The sequence below is a fragment of the Taudactylus pleione genome, unplaced genomic scaffold (assembly GCF_031769625.1).
Source record: "Taudactylus pleione unplaced genomic scaffold, aTauple2 ptg000336l, whole genome shotgun sequence".
Taxonomy (NCBI): domain Eukaryota; kingdom Metazoa; phylum Chordata; class Amphibia; order Anura; family Myobatrachidae; genus Taudactylus; species Taudactylus pleione.
The window spans coordinates 101,247-121,491 of NW_028284737.1; the positions used below are offsets into that span (position 1 = coordinate 101,247).

Genomic DNA, 20,245 nt, shown 5'->3' on the forward strand with positions numbered 1-20,245 from the left:
TATGCTCCGCAAAGTGTCGTGCCAGGGGTTGGTCTGACCTTTTGCCATTGATGGCAGATCTAATAGCTGACCTGTGAAGAGCCATACGCTCCTTAAAGGAGCGTATGGTGTTCCCAATGGCAAGATATACCACATATTTACTGGTACAGGTAAGTCTGTGACTGATCTCATACTTGCGTCCCGAATGTGGGTGATAAAAAAAACTTCCCTGTTATCATATGGCTGCATGTAGTGCATCCTGTGCACTTAAAACAACCAAAACTCTGCCTGTGTTTCTTCCCTACTATATTAATAGCTTCAGTGACGTCTGAATGGATTAGCCATTCTTTAGTGTTTTTACAAAATAAAATACCAGCGCTGTAATACACCACTATACAGGGTATAATGGACAGTTCTTTAAAATAAATATATATGTTTAATACACAATAACACAATAGTCAACAACTATATAGCATATAAAACTGTTCAATAATTAGAACAGTATATGAAATGAAGTTCGTATTGGACAACCATAAAGATAAGCATAATGAATTTAAGCATCCAATATACTTCTCTACAACAAAGTTTATTGAATCGATTCCCACCACGTTCCATGGGTTGGATTGATTCTAAGCCAATAATGGATAAACAAGCTGGATTGCTATCATGTTGCTGAATAAAGTGTCTTGAAACACTATGTAGTCTGTTCTTATTCAAAATATTCCTGCGATGCTCCATAAATCTGACCCGTAAAGGTCTTGTAGTCCTTCCTATATAGTATAAATTGCAATCGCAACTCAATACATATATTATGAATTTAGAATTGCAGTTAATAAAGGAAGTCAATATGTAATTTTCGGAAAGTGTAGATATCTGTACCTCAATCGTTCTCCTTAGCATATGAGAGCACATAATGCATCGTGATTTACCACACCTATAAAAGCCACAAGGTTTATTACTTAACCAACTAGAACCATTTGTTGTTTCTTTTTCTTTAATGTTGCTAAAATGGCTAGGTGCCAGAATAGTTTTAAGGGATCTATTTTTCCAGAACGTAACAAGTGACTTAGTTGGAAGAATATTTTGTAATATACTATCCTGTCTGAGGAGTCTGTAGTTCCTAGAGATGATATTTTTAATTTCGCTAGAGCAATTGTTATATTTACACACAAAGGCCATTTCTCTAGTGTCCCTTTGTCCCTAATTTTATCCTGATTAGGGGACCCCTTTTGTTTCTCAGATTTCTCCAACAGACATCTTCTATCCATAGAACAAACCTCTTTGTAGGAATCTTCTAATAATTTCTAGGGATAACCCCGTTCAATAAACGCATTAATCATGTCTTTAGCCTGTCGAGAAAAAGTATCCAAATTCGTACAGTTTCTGCGGAGACGCATTAGTTATCCCTTTGGTATATTTTGTTTCCACTGAGCATAATGTGCACTCTTATAGTGCAAATAAGCATTGATATGCACAGATTTGGCAAAATTACAGGTGGTAACAACCTTAACATCTGTCTCGAGGGTCACATCCAGGAAGTCAATCCGACTCCTGTTATAGGTGTGAGTAAAAGTAAGATTATATAAATTAGAATTAAGAGACTCAACAATGGAAGATGCAGAAAAAGAATCCCCATCAAAAATAAAAAAAAGGTCATCTATATAACGGCAATAGAAAACCAGGTTCACTTCCCATGGGCCTCCCCACACATGTTGATCCTCAAAGGCACCCATGTAAAGGTTGGCATAACTGGGAGTGAACCTGGTTCCCATGGCCGTTCCCGTTACCTGTAAATAAAACATGCCAGAAAAAAGAAAATAATTGTGAAAAAGAATAAACCGAATAGAATCCAAAATAAAATGCCTATGCTGCACCGAGAGGTCATCATCTCGTATAAGTCTATTACTTATAATTTCTAATCCTGTAGAGTGATGAATATTAGTATACAAAGCATTCACATCCAGAGAGAGGAAGGCGTATGTGTCCTTCCACTCAATAGATTGAATTTGATTGAGAAAATGAGTCGTATCTTTGAGATGTGACCGCAAGGTGCAAACACGGGGTTGAAGATATAAATCAATATAGAAAGATAGATTAGAAGTTAAAGAATGGACACCAGAAATCATAGGACGCCCGGGAGGTGAAGTGAGGGATTTGTGGATTTTAGGAAGAAAACAAAAAGTGGGAATGATGGGATAGGAAGGAAACAGGAATCGGCATGTCTCCCTAGATATGACCCCCGAGTCAACCTCAGAATCAAGCAATGATTTAAGTTCCAAAGAGAATGGACCAGTGGGGTCTTCTGATAAAGTGATATAAAAATTGATGTCATGGAGTTGTCTCTGTGCTTCTGTAATGTAAAGAGCACGGTCCATAACAACAAGACCCCCCCCCCCCTTTATCGGCCTCCTTGATAATGATTGATTCATCTTTCGTGAGTAATCTGAGAGCCCTTTTTTCCTGTCTAGATAAATTAGAAGCATATCTAGTACTGTCTTGTTTTTGTACACACAAATTTTTAAAGTCCTCTAATGTAATTTTATAAAAGGCTTCAATATTACTGCTCTTCGCACGAATGGGAAAAAAGTCAGATTTGACCCTAAAGGCAGTAGTATCTCTATTGCAATCAATAACCTTTTTCATTTGAATATCCGTTGTTCCAAGACCACTAGATCCAGATGTATTGCTTTCTTCCCATAATTCTTCTAGGGTTGAAAGCAAAACATCATCTGTACTATCAAGTACAATAGGTAAAGAAGGGTCTCCCAATTTCTGAAGATGTTTATTAGCAAAAAACCTTTTTCGACATAGCGTACGTATAAAACTATTCAAGTCTACATATAGGTCGAAAATATTAGGCTCACTTGTGTGGGAAAATTTTAAACCTTTTTTAAGGAGTGGACAGATCATTATATGCTCCTGAGGAAGCTGGACCTTAAATATTTCCAGTGAAACGCGTTGAGCGCTTTTATACCTACCTTTGGACATGCCATTCTTAAACTCTTCTTGGTTTCTCTACTCGACTCTGGACTGAATTATACCAGCCACTGGCAGCAACTAACAGCATCCGGAGGATCTACATCATCCTATATTTTGCGGTAAATCTTCTAAAGGACTGAATGGAACTCTGCCTTTCCTATCCGGTAATTTGTGCTGCCCCATGAGTTTTATAACTTCCAAGGAGTAGATTAACTATAACTGAGACTTTATGGTTTTCTTTATGTTTGTCCAATACGAACTTCATTTCATATAGTGTTCTAATTATTGAACAGTTTTATATGCTATATAGTTGTTGACTATTGTGTGATTGTGTATTAAACATATATATTTAGTTTAAAGAACCGTCCAATTTATTATACCCTGTATAGTGGTGTATTACAGCGCTGGTATCTTATTCTGTTTTTTTCCTATATTTAGGGGTTGACATCCCTTTACCAGCTGCTCTCTTACAGCGCTTTGGCCTATTTATATATTAATGTTTTTACCCCTTCTTTAGCATGATCTGATACTGCTTCTCCTTAATGTCCGGATTGTTCTTGATCACTGGCCAGAGAGTCCTACTGAAATTCTGAATTTCTTTATCTGCCATATTGTAGGTGTAAACCCAATTCAGGGAATCTTATGTCGCATTGGGCTCCATGTGTTTAAGAATCTCCGATCTGGGGAGTCCGTCCACTTTTTTACGAGCTCGCAGAAGGGTCTTCTCAGGATATCCTCTGTTTCTAAATTTTTCCATCATATGGTCCAGATCTTTGTCAAGGACATCATGGTTGTTGTTAATTATCTTAACCCTTAACAATTGAGAATAGGGAAGACTATAGTTGATCGTGGGTGGAAACTCAGCCCAAGGTAGGGTGTTTCTGTCCATAGATTTGGAATATATCATGGTACTGATTCTCTTCTCGATAACAGAGATAGTGACATCTAAAAAAGCTATTTCTTCCAAGCTGGAATGATGGGTAAATTTGATGGGATGGTCTAGGGCACAGGTTCTCAAACTCTGTCCTCAGGACCCCAAACAGTGCATGTTTTGCAGGTCTCCTGACAAAATCACAATTGAAATAATTAGCTTCACTTGTGGATCTTTTAAAATGTGTCAGTGAGTAATGAGTACACCTGTGCAGCTGCTGGGTGACCTGCAAAACATGAACTGTGTGGGGTCCTGAGGACCGAGTTTGAAAACCACTGGTCTAGGGCATTAATCCCCTCTATTAGATCCTCCAATTCAGTATGACTACCTCTCCAGAACAAGATCACATCGTCAATATAGCGTTTGTAGAATAAAATTTTGTCCCTGGTGTCCCTATTAAAGAAAAAATGTCATTCTACCTTGGGATTGTAGGCATTGGCATAGGTGGGTGCCATGTGCGACCCCATGGCAAACCAGTTTCTTTGCAGATGGTATTGGCCATTAAAATAGAAGTAGTTTCTCCTCAGGGTCATGTCTAACAGGGTGAGAAATAGTTCTACATGCAGACCTTGGTACAGATGGTTATCGATTATAAGATATTTGACAGCCTCAATACCTTCTTCGTGAGGAATACTGATATAGAGGATTGAGATGTCCAATGTACACAACCAGGTGTTGTGAGGTATCTCGTCCAGTCCTTCCAGATGTAAAAGAAGGTCTGTAGTGTCTTTGAGGTGTGTATCACCCGACTGTACACAAGGTTGGAGATGGTAATCAAAAATTTGGAGATGTTGCTGAAAAGGAAATCCCTTGCAGACACAATCGGGCGTCCTGGAGGATCTATTAGACTTTTATGTATTTTGGGCAATGAGTAAAGCTGAGGAACTCTGGGGTACTGTATGATTAAGAAGTCACAGGTCTCTTCTTCCAGGATACCACCGTTCAGGGATGCCGTGAGCAAATTGTCCACCTCAGTTTTATAACAGTCCGTGGGATCTCCATCAAGCCTGATGTAGACTCTTTCATTGGATAATTGCTTCTAAATTTCCTCGCAATATTTATCCACATCCTAGATCACTATCACACCCCCCTTGTCTGCTGGTCTGACAACTATGGAGCTCATTCAGACCCACTCGCCTCGGCACCCTCGCTCGCTGGGAGCAATTTTCGCACATCTGCAAGTCATTCGTTGCGATCTGATTTTGGTAGCTCGTAAGCCACTATCAGGTCGCTGCTTTCAGTGACAGATAGTGCTGTTTGTGGGTGGTAGCAGGGGAAGGTGCTTGTGAATGGTGGAGTGGATGTGCAAACGCAGGCGTGTCTGAGTGTCAAAACGCAGTTTAAAGGGTGTGCATAGTTAACAAAGTAGCGTCATGGTACACGTCACCTGAATGTATTTCAGCCAGCACTGATCGCAGTGCTTGCGGCAGGCTAAGACAACCCCATGGCTGCGAGCAGCTCCGATGGCCCCGATTAATCCTTCATTTCCCAGAGATGACCTCTATTGCGAGAGGCAAGGGGACACTTTAGACACTTGCGAACGCACTTTGCCATAGCTCACTAAAACATAGTGGGCGTCCTTACGCGATGCAGTGCAAGCACTTCATTACAATATCCAGCCCCTTTTTGCCAGCGAGCGATCGCATCTTGCGAGCGGGTCTGAATGAGCTCCAATGTCTTTGTAGAAACTGAGATTCTTCAATGCATTCCACTCAACCCGTGTCATATTGTTCCTATGAGGGGAGGGTTCTTTTTGACTCTCAGTAACCTGTACATCTAGTGCAGTGTTTCCCAACCTCGGTCCTCAAGGCACACTGATGGTCCTGGTTTTAGTGATATCCATGGTTGAGCACAGATGTTAAATCAAAATAACTGAAATACTAATAAAGGCCCTGATTCAGAGCCGGACGCTCTGACCAGAGCGCTCGCTCTGAATCAGGGCCCACCTCCATTAAAATGGAGCGTCCTCCTGGACGCTCGTATAGCTGTGGGTCACCACCCACAGCATATACGAGCGTGCAAAAAGATGGTCGCGATGGTTTTGACCATCGCGACCATCGGAACTGCGAGTGAAAGCCTGTGGTTGGGTTTCTCAACCGCAAGGCCAGGAGTGATTTTGGATGTCAGTGGGGCCGGCTTCAGACGGTAGGCATTCCCTTGGGAACGCCTCCGTCTGTCAGGCACGCCCACCAAAGGGGGCGTGCTGTCAGTCACCATCGCCGGGTCTCGCACATGCGCACGATGGAGCTCCCTCCGTCGTGCGCATGCGCAGTGGGGAACATCGACCCACTTGCGAGCGTACTGCCGCTCGCGAGTGGGTCTGAATGACCCCCAAAGTCACCTGTGCTCAAGTTGGCTATCTTTAAAACCTGGACTGTGCCTTGAGGACCATGGTTGGGAACCCCTGATCTAGTGTCTTAAGGAAACTATTGATAGCAGTGTTTTGTGAAGTTGGTTCAAAAGTCAATTTGATTTTAAAGGGGGTGATTTTTCTAGTACAAGGATGGGGATTCTTGTCAAAAAAATCCCTGAGTTTCAGTTGTCTACTCAAGTGGTGGTGATCGATCTTCCATCTTAGTGTATTAAAATTATTGGTTGGAACAAATCAAAGTCCCTTATTGAGTACCCTTAATTCAATTGGTGTGAGGATCCTGTTAGATTGAATACAAAATCTACTTCTTCCGACCTCTGCCTCATCTTGTGGCGCCCTTGGCCATCCCTTCTGGTATGCTTCCTATGGCCCCGCGTCCTGCACGGGTTCGTACCCCTAAAGGGGGCTTCTGTCCTGTGGTAGTGGCCATTTTAATACCCGTTAATTCCTCTCCAGAGGAATTAGGAGCTTCACTAGAAGAATATTCATATCGCCTAGTTCTAGATCTAAAATTGCCAGATCGGCGGGTGCCACATAAATGAAGTGTTATTGCTCTCTACGAGCCATCTATAAACTTTGCGTTCATCGTCATCCCTATAGACGGTGTCAAATTTCTGCCTTTTGAATTGAACCAATTCTTTTCTATACACGTCAATTTGTTGTAATTTTTCAATCCAATTATGAACTGGGGGCCTGATTCAGACCCGCTCGCGAGCGCTGAGCGCTTGCAAGCGGGTCGATGGTGCCCTGGTGCGCATGCGCGAGACCCGAATAGCGACGGCCAAACCGTCATTATGGGTCTCGCACCAAAGGGGGCGTGCTGTCGATGGTGAGTGACAGCACACCCCCTTTAGTGGGCGTGCTGGGAGCGTTCCCATGGGAACGCCTACCGTCTGGGGCCGGCCCCACTGACATCACTAGTGATGTCAGTGGGAGTGCTTTAGGCTCTGATAGAGCCAAAAGCACTCCTGGGCTTGCGGCAGTGAGACCCTACCGCAGGGTCTTGTCACACGCCCGATGGTCGCGATGGTCTTGAAAATCGCGACCATCTTTTTGGCCGCTCACATAAGCTGTGGGTGGTCACTCACAGCTATGCGTGTGGCCAGGAGCCCGCTCCAATAATAGGTAGGAGGGCCCTGATTCAGAGCGAGCGCTCTTGTCAGAGCGTCCGGCTCTGAATCAGGCCCTGGATCCAATTGTAGTTGTGTGATATTGCTGTTTTCATATTCAGAGATCTTAAGTCTGATAGAGGATAATTCTCTCGCTGATTCTTCTACAACAAGAGTCATGAGGTCCAGCGAGCACTTATTAAGTACGGCAATCCACCGTCTCATGAGCTCCGGAAAACCGGACTAGTGATTCTCTGTAAATTAATGGATAAATGTGTATTACAAAGAGAATAAGGGGCTGAATGATCAACTTAACTTGGGCGTCTTTCTTTAATTCTCCGATTCCATGGACTTCTACTGTACTGCCTCCATTTATAGTTTAGCTTTCTCCTACATATTCTCTTTGTATTACACATTTATCCATTATATTACAGAGAATCACTATTCTGGTTTTCCATTGACATTGTAACATTTGGGGTTTTTTTTTGTTTGTTCACTAGGTGCTTTAATATGTCTTGTGTATTGGTTCTCCTACAGGCGCCGGGTTACCGTGGTTACCAAAGCGTCTGCCGTCCTCATGGTCACGTATGGATGCCCCGGAAGTACTGCGTGTGGTGACCAGTGGGGCCGGACGCTTGGAGTGATGAGCCAACAGGTATTTAAGGTATGTATGTATGTCTCTATATGTGCACTTGTCTATTTATATAGCCTGACGACGGGCAAATAAAACCCTGAAACGTTGCAGCACCTATTGTGCCATCTTGAATTATTTAAACCAGACCGCTGAGTGCCGCTTGTGGGAATAAATATATATATATATATATATATCCAGGTTTAGAGAGAGCACTCACCAGACTTCTTCTTATGCCAAAAGATGAAAGTTTAATTACTCACAACATGTTACAAATAGAGAGGTCGACATTTCGGGCCCCAGGCCCTTTTTCAAGACCACAGAGTCATAGATGCGTCCAAGCATGTAGTAACACAAATCACTAGTGGGTCTATATATACCACGCATGTCATTAGTGCCACACCCCCAATTAGCAAACCAGGTAAATGGGTGTGAATCTTTTGAGGATGGAATAACACTGTTTACACAACACATATAGAACAATTACTGGTAGGATATATCTATATCCAGTCAAAGAAGCCAACATAATAACAGCCACAGAGTTAGCATTACAGTTCCAGAGGAACGCATTATTCATACCGGTCAATTATCTACCAAACATCTGCATAGGGTCAAACAGGCTATTGTATATAAACATCGTATGTGCACACATTCCGCTGTATATTACCGTGAGTGCTCCCATTTGACCCGGATCCACGAGTCTCTCCCAGCCGTCTCCAGACAGTGACTGGCTGAGATGTCATGCATTCAACACACGTGGAGCGCAACACGGAAGTGCAGCCACGGACTGCGTCTGTGGTGTTTACAGCCGCCCGTCACAATAACCTAATGCATTCCAATTACATGGAGCGCAAACAGGGAAGCTCCACTTAATCATAGCTGTCACTTAGTGATTATTACACTATATTCCAAGACAAGCAAAAAAACAAATTAGGTAGTACTTGGTTCCAAATCTAAGCCTGGATATTGTAACCAAGACATGTCTGGTATAATCCTGAGCCACGTGATAGTGTACATACATGTATTCGATATTAAAAACAATCCTTAAATATACACACAATACATGCATAATCCGATTACTAAAGTTGTGGACCATTGAATCACATCAAAACAAAAAAGGGAAAAAATAGAAAAAAGATAAAAAATTCCATAGATTATTAAGTGAGCATATTCAAGGGGTTCATCTCGTTCATTCCTCTCGGGGCTACAGTGTCCAATGAGTGAATCCATTTGGCCTCTTTTTTCAAGAGTAATAAGCCTCCGTCTCCTCCCCTAGCCAGTGGGGAGACCCAGTCAATAAGCATATTGCGTAAGGTAGAAATTTGGTGTACTGTCTTGAGAAAATGTAAGGCCACAGGCTTGTCGGTATTACCCATGTTGTAGGCAAGCCTAATTGATGACCGATGGTGTGACATCCTCTCTCTGAACGTGCGAATAGTCTTGCCTACATACATCAGTCCACAAGGACAAGTTAGAAAATAAACTACATGATCCAATTGACAGGTCAATCTGTAATTTAGATATATCTTCCGACCACTAAAAGATGAACCCCTTGACTGGATATAGATATATCCTACCAGTAATAGTTCTATATGTGTTGTAAAAACAGTGTTATTCCACCCTCAAAAGATTGACACACATTTCCTGGTTTGTTAATTGGGGGTGTGGCACTAATTACATGCGTGGTATATATAGACCCACTAGTGATTTGTGTAACTACATGCGTGGACACATCTATGACTCTGTGGTCTTGATAAAGGGCCTGGGGCCCGAAACGTCAACCTTTCTATTTTGAACATAAAAGTGAGTAATTAATCTTTCATCAGAAGAAGGCTGGTGAGTGCTCTCTACATAACATAACATTTATAAGTGAATACTTTTAAAAGTGTGCTTTACATTTTTAACCTAATTTTGGCGTTATTAGCTATCTTCAGCTGATATTGACTGTGATTTGACACTGTGATCTTGTTCACCAATAAGTTATCAACCTTTCATCACTGCTGTAGAATATCTCATTCTGAACTATTTGCACAGTGTATAGATAACTAGACCCAGTTGTTAACTGTATGGTATTCATTGTTTGTTTGTGTTAGCCATTTTAGTGGGAGGGTATTGGGAGCAGATTGTAATCATTGCATACACATGGCAGCTATCAGTATTTAAGTTTCATTGTTAGGCTGCATGCCTTTGGTGGCTTGTGCATAACATTTATAAGTGCACTTTACATTTTTAACCTAATTTCGGTGTTAAACCGAAGTCAAACTTTGTCCAAATGTTTTAGTTTTAGGATGGTTTGAAGTTAGATTATCCTAACATCAACACTAAAAGTACCTATATATCTGCAACGGATCGTCGCGATGGAAGCGGAAACGCTGATCTGCCGGTCGGAAATGTCAACCGGGGACCATCGATGTTTAGCAATCCATCGCAGGATCGCTGATATTTCACATGTTAAATTTCTCTGATTTGACAATCACAATCATTTTTTGATCGTGATTGTCACATCGGTGAAATCCAACATGTTTCTGAGATGCATGTTTCTGAGATGCAAGATCGCAGGATCGCAGCAATCCATCGCAGATGTATGGGTACCTATACACTCTAACTTCAAACCATCCTAAAACATTTGGACAAATTAAAATCAAGAAATGCAAGTCCAAAATCTCTTCACTACAAGCAACTGGACTCATTGTAAGAACTTTACGTGCTTATATTTTTGCTGGCTCTCTGGTTTCACAAACACTTCAAAGCATACTGTATCTGTGACAATTTCAGGTTACCTCTTAGAAATAATGTATGTTTACCTTAATTCTTTGCCTAGCTTCATGTCATCTATCCTCTAATACAGTCTACTTTAATATTCAATTTGTTCCCCATTAAATCTCCACTTTTCCTCAGCTCAATAATAAACTTTTGTTATTGTGCAGACACCTTTTCCTCTACTGTACTATTACTTGCTTCTCTGCAAAACTTTCTCTCACATTCATACTTATTCCGTCATCTAGTTTACCCCCCCTATTCACCTCAGCCACACCTTGACCATGTTTTTTTCCACTTCCCCCTCCACTCAGTGTCTACCTAATCATCTGTTTTGCCCTCTTCTTCCACCTTTATCATTTCCTCATTGTCTCCTCCACCTCCTCCTTCCTTTATCTCCCTTTCTCTGTCTGCCTTCTTCCTTCTCCTTTCCCATTACTCCACTTTCGTTCTCTTCTACCCCACCTTGGTTCCACTACCCCACCGCAAATCCCTCCTTCAAACCTCTCCATGTCACCCCATCTCGTTAAACTCCCTCCCTGCCCACCACCTACAGGTTCCCTTCCCAGCACTGGTGCCCGAACAATCTCTCCACTCCATTCATCTCGGTCACCCAAATTAACCTCCGCTTCTCGTTACAGCAACCCCAATAATCTCATTCACATCTCTCCCACAAAAACTGGCCCTCTATCCCGTGCCAGTCTGTAATAAACTGGTCTTCACCCATGATCTTTTCATCTCCACAACTTGCATTTCATAGCCATCACTGAAGCCTGGACTTCACCCTCTGACACCACTTCCCCTGCAGCTCTCTATTCTGGGGTCCTCATCTTCTCTCACACCCCCCGGTCCGGGGGTCACCTTGGCAGTGGTGTTGAGGTCCTCCTATCCCCTGGTAAGTCCTACCCTCTGAACCGTTCCTTACTTTTTCTACATTTGAGGTTCATGCTACACGCCTCTTCCAACAAGTACACCTGCAAGTAGCTGTCATTTACCGTCGCCCTGGTCCTCCCTCCAAGTTCCTTGACAACTTTGCTTCCTGGCTCCCTCACTGTCTCTCCTCAGACCTTCCCTCCATTATCCTAGGTGACTTCAATATTCCAATTGATATCCCCACAGAATCCTCTGCCTCCCACTGCCTCCTTGACCCTTTTCAGTCTGGCTTCCGTTCTCTCCACTCCTTTGAAACTGCCCTCACGAAAGTGTGCAATGACATCCCTGTTGCCAAATCCAAGGGCCACTACTCTTTGTGGCCCTACTACCTAATAATCACACCAATGTTTCTAAAAGAACCTTTATTATTAGTCACATTGGTGTGATTATTAGGTCATTAACTTTTTAAATATTTTCAACTTTGATGCCCCTTAGGTAAACAGAAGAGGTTAATTGACACACCTATCCTGTCAAATATATTCTATGATGTCACATTACAATTAGATTAGCTTCTTATGTCGTTATCTTCAAGTGGGAGAGTAGTTCCCTGATCATTGCATATAGATGTATGACATATATAATTGTTGGAAGTGAGTATAATATATTCTAAGAGGGCATAATTTTTAATTGTGTGAAACAACAAATAATAGAAGAAAGAATACCCAGCGCTGAATAAGCAGGAGGATCAAGTATTAATGCAGCAGTATAGGGAAGAGGTTATTGTCAATCTCACTTGCAAAAATAAATAATTGGTCAGGCGCTCTCTTATTGGGTCACACTTCAGACATATTGATAGAGTATAATACTCAAAAGATCTTCCATTTTAATGTCCTTAATAGTAAACAAGTTCAAACAGGAATCTTTATCCAAAAAGTAGTAGCTTTAATCGTTCTCTCGATTCCCTGTAGTTTGGATGCAGAATATAGCAGTAAACACACACACGATATGCAGCACCACAAGGTAAAGGGATCTGTGCAAATTTGATTGCTATATATTTTTAATTGTGTGTTGTTTATAATTTTTGCTACTGACATGGAAAGGGAAAAACTACTATATACTTTTTAATGGGACCAAATAAAGGTTACATTTTATATAATTGACATAATTCATGATAAGAATGCCCCAACAAAGAGTCTCTCTTTTCTCTGTTTGAGTTTTTGCTCTCTACAATCCTTCAAATGGGCTCTCAAATGGGCTTCATCAAAGCCTTCCAGCTCGCATCCTGACTTGCTGCTCCTTCCTCCCTGTCTTCCCCATCTGTGTAACCCCTGTTTGTCTGCCCCTCCCCTTCAAAGTGTGAGCTCTTACGAGCAGGGCTCTCTACCCTCTTGTGCTTCTCCTTACTTTTTTTTCATCTTGCTACCTACTAGGGCACCTAACACTTGGTTGCTTATTTCGGTGTTATGGTTGCTAATGGTAGCAATGTATACAGTATGTCCTTGTTCTGTATTGTACTGTGCTGTAAGTCGCTGGTCCTCTATTTGTTTATGTACTTTGTAAAGCGCTGCGGAACACTTGTGGCGCCATATAAATAAATGATAATAATGATAATAGGTATTCTAGCATTTGCTGTCAGTGAACATATATACATATATAAATAAATAAAGGGTCTTAAATTGAACCCATGAACACCACTTTTCATATAAACTATTATTAGTAGTTCTTTCCATAAAACCTAAGACCCTGCCCTTGTGGAAATAATGTTTTAACTCTTTTACCTCATGTGTTACACTTATGTTTTTGCCAAGTTTATTTATCGTTTGGTTCTCAAGCTATGCAACATTTAGAGGTTATCAATCAAAGCGAATAAATAGTAAAAGTACTTTTGCTCATGGATATGAACAGGAGCATAGTTACACTAGTGACAGTGTAGAAACCACAGACTTGTAATATGCATGGATACTGGACTGGAACCAGAGTGAACAGACCAAGTCCACTGGGCACCCCTCGTCCATGGAGTCTGAAGATTTCTTGTATGAATAATTGAGCCAACTTGGGAGCTGACAGAAAAGGTAAGCTGTGTGAAGTGAGCCATCTTGGTGAACCGGTCAACTACTAGTGTTCACTCTAGGTTGTAGGGCGCCGGACCAAGAGCAAGGGCACATCTTTATGACGCGTCCCCTTTTCGTAACTCTTTGGGGTGTGCCCGGCACTTATGGACATGCAGGGCAGCTCCCAAGCGCCGCGGTCACTGTGAATGGATGCCCATTCACCGGCGGTGACAACTGCTCTGCTGTTTTCCCCACCCGTGGGACACTGCGGCCTGTGGGTGGAGGACAGAACCCGCAGGCTGAACGCTAAACTACCACTTGAACTTGTTTAAAACTGGAAGATCGGTAATGAAGTCCATCAACAGATGTGTCCACTGCTGATGTGGAACAGAGAGAGGAAGTAACTGCCCTGCTGAAGACTGTCAAGGCACTTTATGCTGGGCGCACTTGTTACAAGAGGCAATAAAGTATTTTCTGAGAGAAGGCCAGCAGTAAAACCTGGAAATGAACTCAAAGGTCTTTTGTATGCCTGCATGACCTGCGAAGCGGGAAGCATGAGCCCAATGTAGCAGTTTCTTGCGTAATGCGTGCTTGACAAGAGTGTTCCCAACAGGTGGTGAGGATTCTACTCTGATTGCAGAGAAGGCTGCTGGATCAATGATGAGATGCTTCCCAGCAGATGTAGTCTCATTTTTGGGTTAAAATAGTACCAGGAATTGTATGTGAATTACACCAAAAAATTGTTATCATAATCTAGGGACCCGTGATCACTGGTTAAGTATCCTATATGAATTTAGGTTACTATCATACCACAGTAGCCAAAGAGACTTTTCTCTATATGGCTCTGGTCTAAAGATAACAGAAATCATTACTATTTTGTAGGTGAGACACATTCTCGAGTAGCTCACAACAAGTGGTTGAAACAGGTCCTAGAATATTTAAATACCATCTGGCCCAATATAGGGCACAGTATTATACCAGAGACACCAACTTATGATTGGGCTCTGCACCACTATATCAACTGACTTGTGACCCCTAAGAGATCTGGGGAACAATAGAGTATCACTCTACCCAATTTAGGGTACGTCATTATTTCCATATCCAGGACATTCATTTATCAGCGGGTTCTACACTCTTACATTGACTTGTGACCTCTCACCCAACAACTATTATTGGGGAATCTATTTTGTAGTATTCCACGTGATTTATGTAGTTAATCTATGGACAGTTTACAATAATAACGTGATAATTATACACAGAAAAAAAACAGACACCTTGTTCTTTTAATAAACACTCTTTATTTCAATTGAGCACTTACCTTTATATATAATTTTTAACCACTATATTTCACTATGGATGGACTTAGAGTCCGATTCAGACCCATTCGCAAAGCTGCATTCGCACGCCGCCATCACGGGCTGGGTATGCAAATCCCCTGATCGCATGGCCTGGCTTCAGGACGCCCACTATGTCTTAACATGTGGCGGCAGTGTGATTGCAAGCCAGTTTAAAGCCGCCCCCTTTCCCTTCATAGCACACATCATCTCCAGGAAGTGTATTTAACAATCTGTAACATCGAGAACCATCGGAGGCATACACAGTGCTTGTGGTAGACCCTACCCTACTGCAAGCACTGCGAGTGCTTCAGTAAAAAAAAAGGCCAGGTGACGTGTACAATGATTCTTCACTTTAATTATGCACACACAAAGAACGCAGTTTTGATGCTCAGACACGTCTGCGTTCACACCACCACTCCCCCGTTTTCCAGGACCTTCCCCTGTCACCACCCACAATAGCTTCCAGATCACATAGACTGGCTCGCGCATGAGCATATTGCCGCACATGCATGCGCAGATGGGCGACAATCGGCTATAGCGTACGAACCCAGCCTAGTGAACGGTTCTGAATCGTGCCCTTAGAACCTAGGTTGTGAAATAGGTATTCTTAATACATAGCATTAAAAGCTATATTTTAGAACCTACTATTCAATGTGCGCCTAATTAATGCAACCGCTTCCTATTTCTTTTTTGTGTATCAGGCTGCCAACATGTGCATGGGCATGTCCAGAAATCTATCAGAGCGGGATCCTATGGTTAACAATTTCAATACAATAGAATACAATAGAAGCAACTGTACTTTATATAGTCATAATGTATACCCTTTACAACATAGAAACACACCTTTTCAAATTCAATTACTGGCTGAAAGAAAATTATATGAATCCAGTGTCTACTCTGTGTGAAAATTCTAGAACCAGGCTAGTGAGGTTTTCTGCCATTAGCAACCACCCATTGTTCCCTTAGAACTGGGACGCATTCACCGGTACTTAGGTGGCCGCCTGGGCTTACAGCTCGTGGTAGTAGCGATTCACATGGATAAACAAGAGGATTCAGTGGTGAGAGTGTCAGTAGGAATGGATACTGGTAAAGTGATGTGTGAGGTTGATGGAACAGGTTAATCAATTGAAAGTGTGACTTGGAAGCCCATGGTGAAATAGAACAGAAGATGATGCGATTTAAAGAACCGATGGTGTAACTAGAAGCCAGTACTGAAGAGAATTAGTAGTTGATGTGGCTTTGAGAGCTGATGGTGCGGCTTGGAGCCAGTACTGAAGAGAATTAATAGTTGATGTGGCTTTGAGAGCCGATGAGGCAGCTTGGGGCCAGTTCTGAAAAGAGTTGATAACTGATTTGGCTTTGAGATTCGATTATGTGGCTTGGAGCCAGTACAGAAGATGTTACACAATCAGTGCAGCTTTGAGAGCCGATGGTGTGGCTTGGAGCCAGAATTGAAGAGAGTTAATAATTGATTTGGTTTTGAGAGCTGATGATGCGGCTTGGAGCCAGCACAGAACAAGGTACACAAATGATGCGGCCTTGGGAGCCAATGGTGTAGCCTGGAGCCGGAATTGAAAGGAGATAATAATTGATATGGCTTTGAGAGCCAGTACACTAAACCAACGGAGTCGTTAGTACTGATAGACATACCAAAAATCCAGATGAGTTGGTACACAGGCTGCGTATAAGCTTGTGTGCTAATTAGCGTACAATGTCCTGACCAGTTGGTACATAGGGTTAAGTACAAGTTTGTGTACTAATTAGCGTACAAAGGGCCCGATTCAGACCCGCTCGCGTGCACACAAGCGGGTCGATGGTCGGCCAGTGCGCACACGCAAGCCCAGGAGTGAGTGAGAACTTCACTCGCCCTGGGGCTCGCTACAAAATGGGGCGGCTGTTGATGTTGATCGACAGCTCACCCCGTTTTGTAGGCAGGGAGGGGGGGTGGCTGGACAAACAGAGGCGTTCCCAAAGGAACGCCTGCCGTTTGTGGGCGGCCGTACTGACATTCGTGATATCAGTAGTGAACTTCCTGCTCTGTTAGAGCAGGAAGTACACTCAAGCTTGCGCGAGCTGAGACCCTACCACAAGCCCGATGGTCGCAATTATCGTGACCATCGCCAGGCCACTTGCAAAAGCTGTGGGTGGTCAACCCCAGCTATGCGAGCGGCCTGGAGGCGGATTTTTTTTTTTTAAATCCACCCTGATTGAGAGCGAGCGCTCGCAAATAGCGAGTGCCTCTGAATCAGGCCCAATGTCCTGACAAGTTGGTACACAGGCTTGTGTAAAGTTGGTGTACTGATTAGCGTACTGCAGTTGAGAACACTAATAGCTGATACAGAGTATAATAATTTTGCTTGGAGAGCCGTGGATAGCTGGTGTGGCTAAGGAGCCGTAGTAGAGACTTAGCAAGCCAGACAGCACGGGAGCTACTGGTGTGGCTCAGGAGCCATAGTAGAGGCCACGAAAGCTGGAGACAGCAAGGAGAGTCAAAGTTCCCTTTCCACGAGGTGTAACAGAAAACTGATTGTGCAGCTGAGCCGAGAGAACACACAGGAATGCTGTAGCCAGCGAAGTGGCAAAAGTTCAGTATGTACAAATAGAAATACCGCCCAATCACGCAGTTCCATGGATAGCATGTGACCTCCTGAGGCGTGCTGATTGCCTAAAGAACTGAGGAAACTGGAACAACAGCATCATGCAATGGTGAACTTCTGGAGGGAGACAAGTCGTGACCACGAATTGTAACAGAAATGCATATGGATTTTGCACACTTTGCTGAGTTGCCAAACAAAAAAAATAATGGCACAAAAATATTATGGTTGTGTGGACACATATATTTTATGATTCCTAAGTAACATTTCCATGTATGCAGAAAACACAGGACATTGTTAGTACAGTACTATGCAGAATTGGAGTAAATGTGTGTAAAATCTATATAAAATCACATTGTCAGTTTCCAAAACATATATCTAAAAATGCAAAGGTTAACATGGAGACATTACTCACTTTTTTTAGGCAGGGCTTCAGAGTCATGTACATGTAACCTGCAACACTTCTGGCGGAATAATGCTTCGCAGTGGCTCCTCATATTACAGCTATTCTTGCGGTCTGCCACCTTTCATGCTGTGCCTCAGTGGCCATTTTCTGTTTGATGCAATGTTTGATGTCACTGAAGCAAATTAAGGACTTTTTGCATCCATTTGTTCTGGAGGTATACCGGCCAAACAAATATTCATAGTTTACAATAACCCCTCTCATGAGGGCCACATTCTCACATTGTGGCCACTTGCCCTGACCGAAGACCCATCATCATCCTTGGCATTTGATTCTTCCAATGCATGCAGCACAGACACCTCATCCTCCTCCCTCTCAGACTCTGAGACCACCAAATCCACTGGTTCTCTACCACTGTCCTCCTCCATCACCACAAAAAGACACTAAACACAGAAAAATTAAAGAAAATAACAAACCACCTCCAATACCACTTCTCACACACACACACCACAGACACACACAAAATAATGACAAGACAAAAATTAAAATGACATAGAACATAAATTAAGATTTTTTAACAAATACAACAGAATAAGACAACTTTACAAAACCAATCAGCAATCACAATTATATAAACTCTCCTCTCCAACCACAGTGCAAACTCTTAATACACATGCCACCAATGCACATGATTTGACAGTTTACGGGCGTGTTTATTAGGGCATGGTGACGACAAAGGAGCATGTGTGAATATGGACTAATCATAAGAGTTTTGCGAACAAGTTGCGATTACATTGAGATTTGTGTTACACTTAGCAATAATCAATGTAATAATATAATTTGTGAGAAACTATTATTAGTACAAAAAAATGTAAGATTCTTGATAGATCTTTACAAATTGCCCAGAATCATCTTTCTGCAAATCATCAGCCTATTCTGATGGAATGGAGACTCAGGATGAAACAGTAGCCTTCAATTCCTCTAACTACTGGTCATTCAACCTAACCGTATGTGGTTCCATTGTTGACTGGAATTGATGTAACCCACCCTGACCATGTTTCCCATGTGATAGACACCCTCCACATGCACTGGGTTCATCAGGGTAGTAAAAATAGATGTCTTCTGGACTCTTCTCACAGTAAGCTGTGTCAGTGGCATACAGAAGTCGACCCCCAGGGGCCTGGTCCACGCTCTGCTGACAGTCACTTTGTATGTGTCCAATTAGATGAAACATGGTAGCGATCCTGGTGTTCCAACAGGGCATTGTACTAAGGGCTATATTTATGAAGTGTAGAGCCTGGCTTGCTTTACACTTAATTTTAGTGCTGCATTACATTTTCGCCTCAAACCTACTGCTAAATGTTGGCTTACAATGCCGCCGCTTTGTATATATTAGCCTCAAGCCTGGGAGCTGGGGGTGCTACAGGATGGTTTCTTGCTCTTATATGTTATCTGTTGGAGGATTTAGGGGTCCTTGATCTGGTCATATTCTACTTGCAGCCTCTTTAATGCATTTAAGGAGTTATACAGGTTGCACTGCACAAGAATTTTCTCTCTCTTTTACTTACAGCTGAGGATACCAAACGCGGTCTTTAAGGCTCTCCAACAGTTCAGGTTTTAGAGATATCCATGGTTTTGCACAGATCGTTAAATCAAATTGACTGAGGTACCTATTAAGTCACCTGTGGTCAAGCATGGATATCCTTAAAACCAGGACTGTTAGGGTTTGGGAACTTCTGCCTTACAGCATTCTTCCATACCAAAATAGAATTAAAGAATAGAATAAAAGTACCATGGCTACAGTGTGGAAATTTGTGTACCAGCAGATTTCTGTCAGTGCTACCAGAATTATTTGTGCCATATGTGTATGAGGGCATCATTATACCAAAATGGACTCACTGGCATTATGGACTGTCTGGGCAATATTATTGTACCAGTGGGACACACTGTATTTCTACTTTATGCTCCTGATCCACCACCATGCTTATATCATACCCAGGCCCCAGTGCACTTATTCCTGTCACCATTCAGGGCACACTGGCAGCTCCAGGCTACTCCCTTCTGCTCTCCAGCACTCTCCTGAAACATGACCTGCCTACTTTTCCAGACATTATCACCTTCAAAAAACAAGCTAGCATCTGATAGCTGCCTAACCTCACTCAACCATCCTGTTTCTCTTATAATGTTTCTCCCATAATGGACAAGCAAAATTCTTGTGTCCAGCCCTCTT

General features: G+C 42.4%; 1 protein-coding gene across 2 annotated transcripts in view; it reads left to right on the forward strand.

The window, feature by feature from the left end:
• The window catches only part of CEBPG (CCAAT enhancer binding protein gamma), a 121,762-nt gene that overhangs the window by 69,591 nt on the left and 31,926 nt on the right, over positions 1-20,245 (forward strand). For both annotated transcript variants that reach the window (XR_015869532.1, XM_088443894.1), the window contains one exon: positions 7,907-8,033. Coding sequence is in view for 1 of the 2 variants with exons in the window: in XM_088443894.1 (XP_088300020.1) it covers positions 7,907-8,033 (127 nt within the window). In the remaining variant the exon portion in view is untranslated. The remainder of the gene's footprint in view (positions 1-7,906; positions 8,034-20,245) is intronic.